Source organism: Etheostoma spectabile, chromosome 17, assembly GCF_008692095.1.
Source record: "Etheostoma spectabile isolate EspeVRDwgs_2016 chromosome 17, UIUC_Espe_1.0, whole genome shotgun sequence".
NCBI classification, from domain to species: domain Eukaryota; kingdom Metazoa; phylum Chordata; class Actinopteri; order Perciformes; family Percidae; genus Etheostoma; species Etheostoma spectabile.
In genome coordinates this window covers 16,666,160-16,669,081 of record NC_045749.1, presented here as the reverse complement: position 1 = coordinate 16,669,081, position 2,922 = coordinate 16,666,160, and the positions used below count along the sequence as shown (strand labels likewise).

Below are 2,922 nucleotides of genomic sequence, written 5' to 3'. Positions count from 1 at the left end.
GACTTAACACAGTCCCTTCTTTTCTGTTCTGCTCCCATCTTTGCTCCCCTTACTATTTGATAACCCTGACAGGCATGCCAGGTGAGTAACGCGGAACTGTCCTTCACGTGTTTGTGTCAGCTTACATCTCCCCACCCGTCCGTCAGAGAGGGGAGCAGATGTGCTCACTTTCTTCATCTCATCCAGTGACGTTTTGTTTGTCCATTTTGTCGCGTTTCATCGTGTATATTGAGACGCTGTATTTTTTTTTGAATGGATAAAACTAATCATTTGGCATTTGCTTCATGCAATTCAGTTGCTGATATTAAATACAACATTATAGAAACCTTTTAGATGTACATATAGGCCTACCTTAAGAAGCACATCTGCACTTAGCTTCTGTACTGTAGATGGTTGCGAAAGTCATTCGTTCAGACTTAGTGAGTTAAGTAGTTTGGTCATTTTAGCTTTTGACAGAAAAGGAAGCGCTGGGAGGGGGCTGAAATACTTCATAAGCTTTGTAATTAAATACTGAAGGGTCTGGAAGCCACTCAAAGCAAAGCAGCTGCCAGCTCTGTTTCTATGGCTTACAGGTCTCTCTCTACTCTTTAATTGTCCCATTGTTAAGTGTTTATGTTTGCATGCTACAGAAATACCCATATAATGTAATATAAAATGCTGTTAAGTCGTACAAACCCACAAATTCATTTTTTGATATATTGTCAAAATGTGTTTGTTTTTACGTGTGAGTATGAGTGAGAGCAGACTCTCCAGTACTTAGACCAATAATCTGATCTACAGTATGTGTGTGTGTGTCCATCAGAGGATGACCAGAAAGAGAAGTCTCTCTCCCACCACACCATCCAGCAGCTGATCATGGAGAAGGATCAGGCCTTGTCCGACCTCAACTCCGTGGAAAAGTCTCTGGCTGACCTCTTCCGACGTTACGAGAAAATGAAAGATGTCCTGGAGGGCTTCCGCAAGGTGACTATTTCACAACTAATGAGCGTTTTCAGCATGAGTTATCTTGTACATTTAAAATAAGAGGAGTTAAGATGACATGCCCTTCCTGGATAACTTTAACAGCCTATCATGTACCAGTGTGACTGCACGCAGTGAGTCCTCCTACACCCCCCCCCCCCCCGTCCCTCCCCCCCCCCTCCCCCCCCCCCAGCCTACATTCCTTGTTTTCGTGTTACTTCTTTTTAAGTTTTGTTTGTAGTAGTTATTTTTATTTTGTATTCATTTGAATCTGTCCTATTATACAGCGTTGTTGCTGTTATAATGCAACATTCAAATAAAAAATAAGCGGCCTTGTAAAGGATCTAAGATTTTTGCATGACAATCCTTAGTGCAACCATTTAAAACATTTCTTACTCAATTCAGAATGAAGAAGTCCTAAAGAAATGCGCTCAGGAGTATTTGTCAAGGGTCCGCAAAGAGGAACAGCGCTATCAAGCGCTGAAGATTCATGCAGAGGAGAAACTTGACAGGTGAGTCTCGTTATCTGCGGTTTATTCCACCGTGACCGCATTTTCCCTAATTAGAAAACAGCACAATACACACTTAGTACACAATAACTCGATGCACAGCTTATATTTGGATGTAGGCCAATGTAATTAGTTCCTATAGAGTACTTATATTCCGTCTATATGGCATTTCTAAAGATTCACTTTGTATTGGCTTTGCAACGATGCTTTCTGGGCTTATGGGGGTTACATAGAGGTGACTTGATTTGCATTGTTGTATCTCGTGTGTGTTTCCAGGGCCAACGCAGACATAGCTCATGTGCGTGCCAAGGCCATGCAGGAGCAGGCCGCCCACCAGGCCAGTCTGAGGAAGGAGCAGATGAAGGTGGACTCTCTGGAGCGCACGTTGGAGCAAAAGGTCAGTCCAAATTCCTTAATTCAGATGCAAAATCATATTAAAGTAACCATGCGAACAGGTATTTAACGTTATGTCAACCATTGTTTAACAGAACAAAGAGATCGAGGAGCTGACAAAGATCTGTGATGAGCTGATCGCCAAGATGGGAAAGAGTTAGCGAACACACCAAATCTCACAGAGAAAAGGAGCGGCTGTGGAAAAAGAAAACTACTTAAAATAAAAATATAGCAGATCGGTAGTATTCACCACCTCTTCCAAAGACGGATGGACATTTAAGGCCAAAATGGTCTTTGGGTTAAATTGCCTACTGACTTTGTGTATACAGGATCCACAGGAATGGCTTTTTCCTCCTAATCACTCATTTCTTTTGTGTATCAGTGTATTGTACTGTATCGGGGGTCTGTTTTAAAGTTTTAGAAAATGTATCATATCACTAATGAGTGCTTCTGTGTGTGTGAGTGTGTGTATGATAACGAGAAAGCTCGAGCAGTGTTTGTGGGTTAAATAGTCTATAATTATGTTGCCATGACAGCCACTGAGGGAGAAGACAGTTTACCCGTTCCTGTTGTCTCCTCTTGATACGAGAACTAGACAGACTTTGAAAAAGAGGAACAGAGATTTAGAGTCATTCAGAAAATGTTGATACACCACTAAGAACACAAACTATCACCATAATAACTGCATGTTGGGAAATAAAGGAGAACCGGTGACGTTATATGTTTGTATATACTGTAGGAAATTCCAAGTATGTAAAAGATTCCTCTGCATTTTTGATAGTTATTCTGTCATCCTCGGCTCGCCCCCCCTCATGTAACCTTGTAGATATTTGTCATACTTGTCATAGCTTTCTCGAGGAAATTGTGCGACTATTTTTTGGGATTTTATTTTGATATAAAGCAAACTAATTGTGACCTTATTCAGTTGTGACCAGGAGTGATTTAATTGTGGATGGATATGTCTTGCTGTGGTCGTTGTGTCACACTGAGGAATACATTCTCTGCACAGCTGCTGTACAGCATCTGCTTCCAAAGTGCAATAAAAGATGGCAATACAGCA

The 2,922-nt window shown here is 41.3% G+C and overlaps 1 protein-coding gene across 14 annotated transcripts in view; it reads left to right on the top strand.

Moving 5' to 3' along the window:
- tacc2 (transforming, acidic coiled-coil containing protein 2) overlaps positions 1-2,922 on the top strand; it is a 53,676-nt gene extending 50,754 nt beyond the window's left edge. For 12 of the 14 annotated variants that reach the window (XM_032541106.1, XM_032541109.1, XM_032541112.1 and 9 more), the window contains 5 exons: positions 73-81; positions 803-963; positions 1,366-1,472; positions 1,746-1,866; positions 1,958-2,922. In XM_032541106.1, the coding sequence (XP_032396997.1) occupies positions 73-81; positions 803-963; positions 1,366-1,472; positions 1,746-1,866; positions 1,958-2,023 (464 nt within the window). In that variant the 3' untranslated portion in view covers positions 2,024-2,922. The remainder of the gene's footprint in view (positions 1-72; positions 82-802; positions 964-1,365; positions 1,473-1,745; positions 1,867-1,957) is intronic. The other 2 variants (XM_032541102.1, XM_032541115.1) reach the window with 1 other exon arrangement.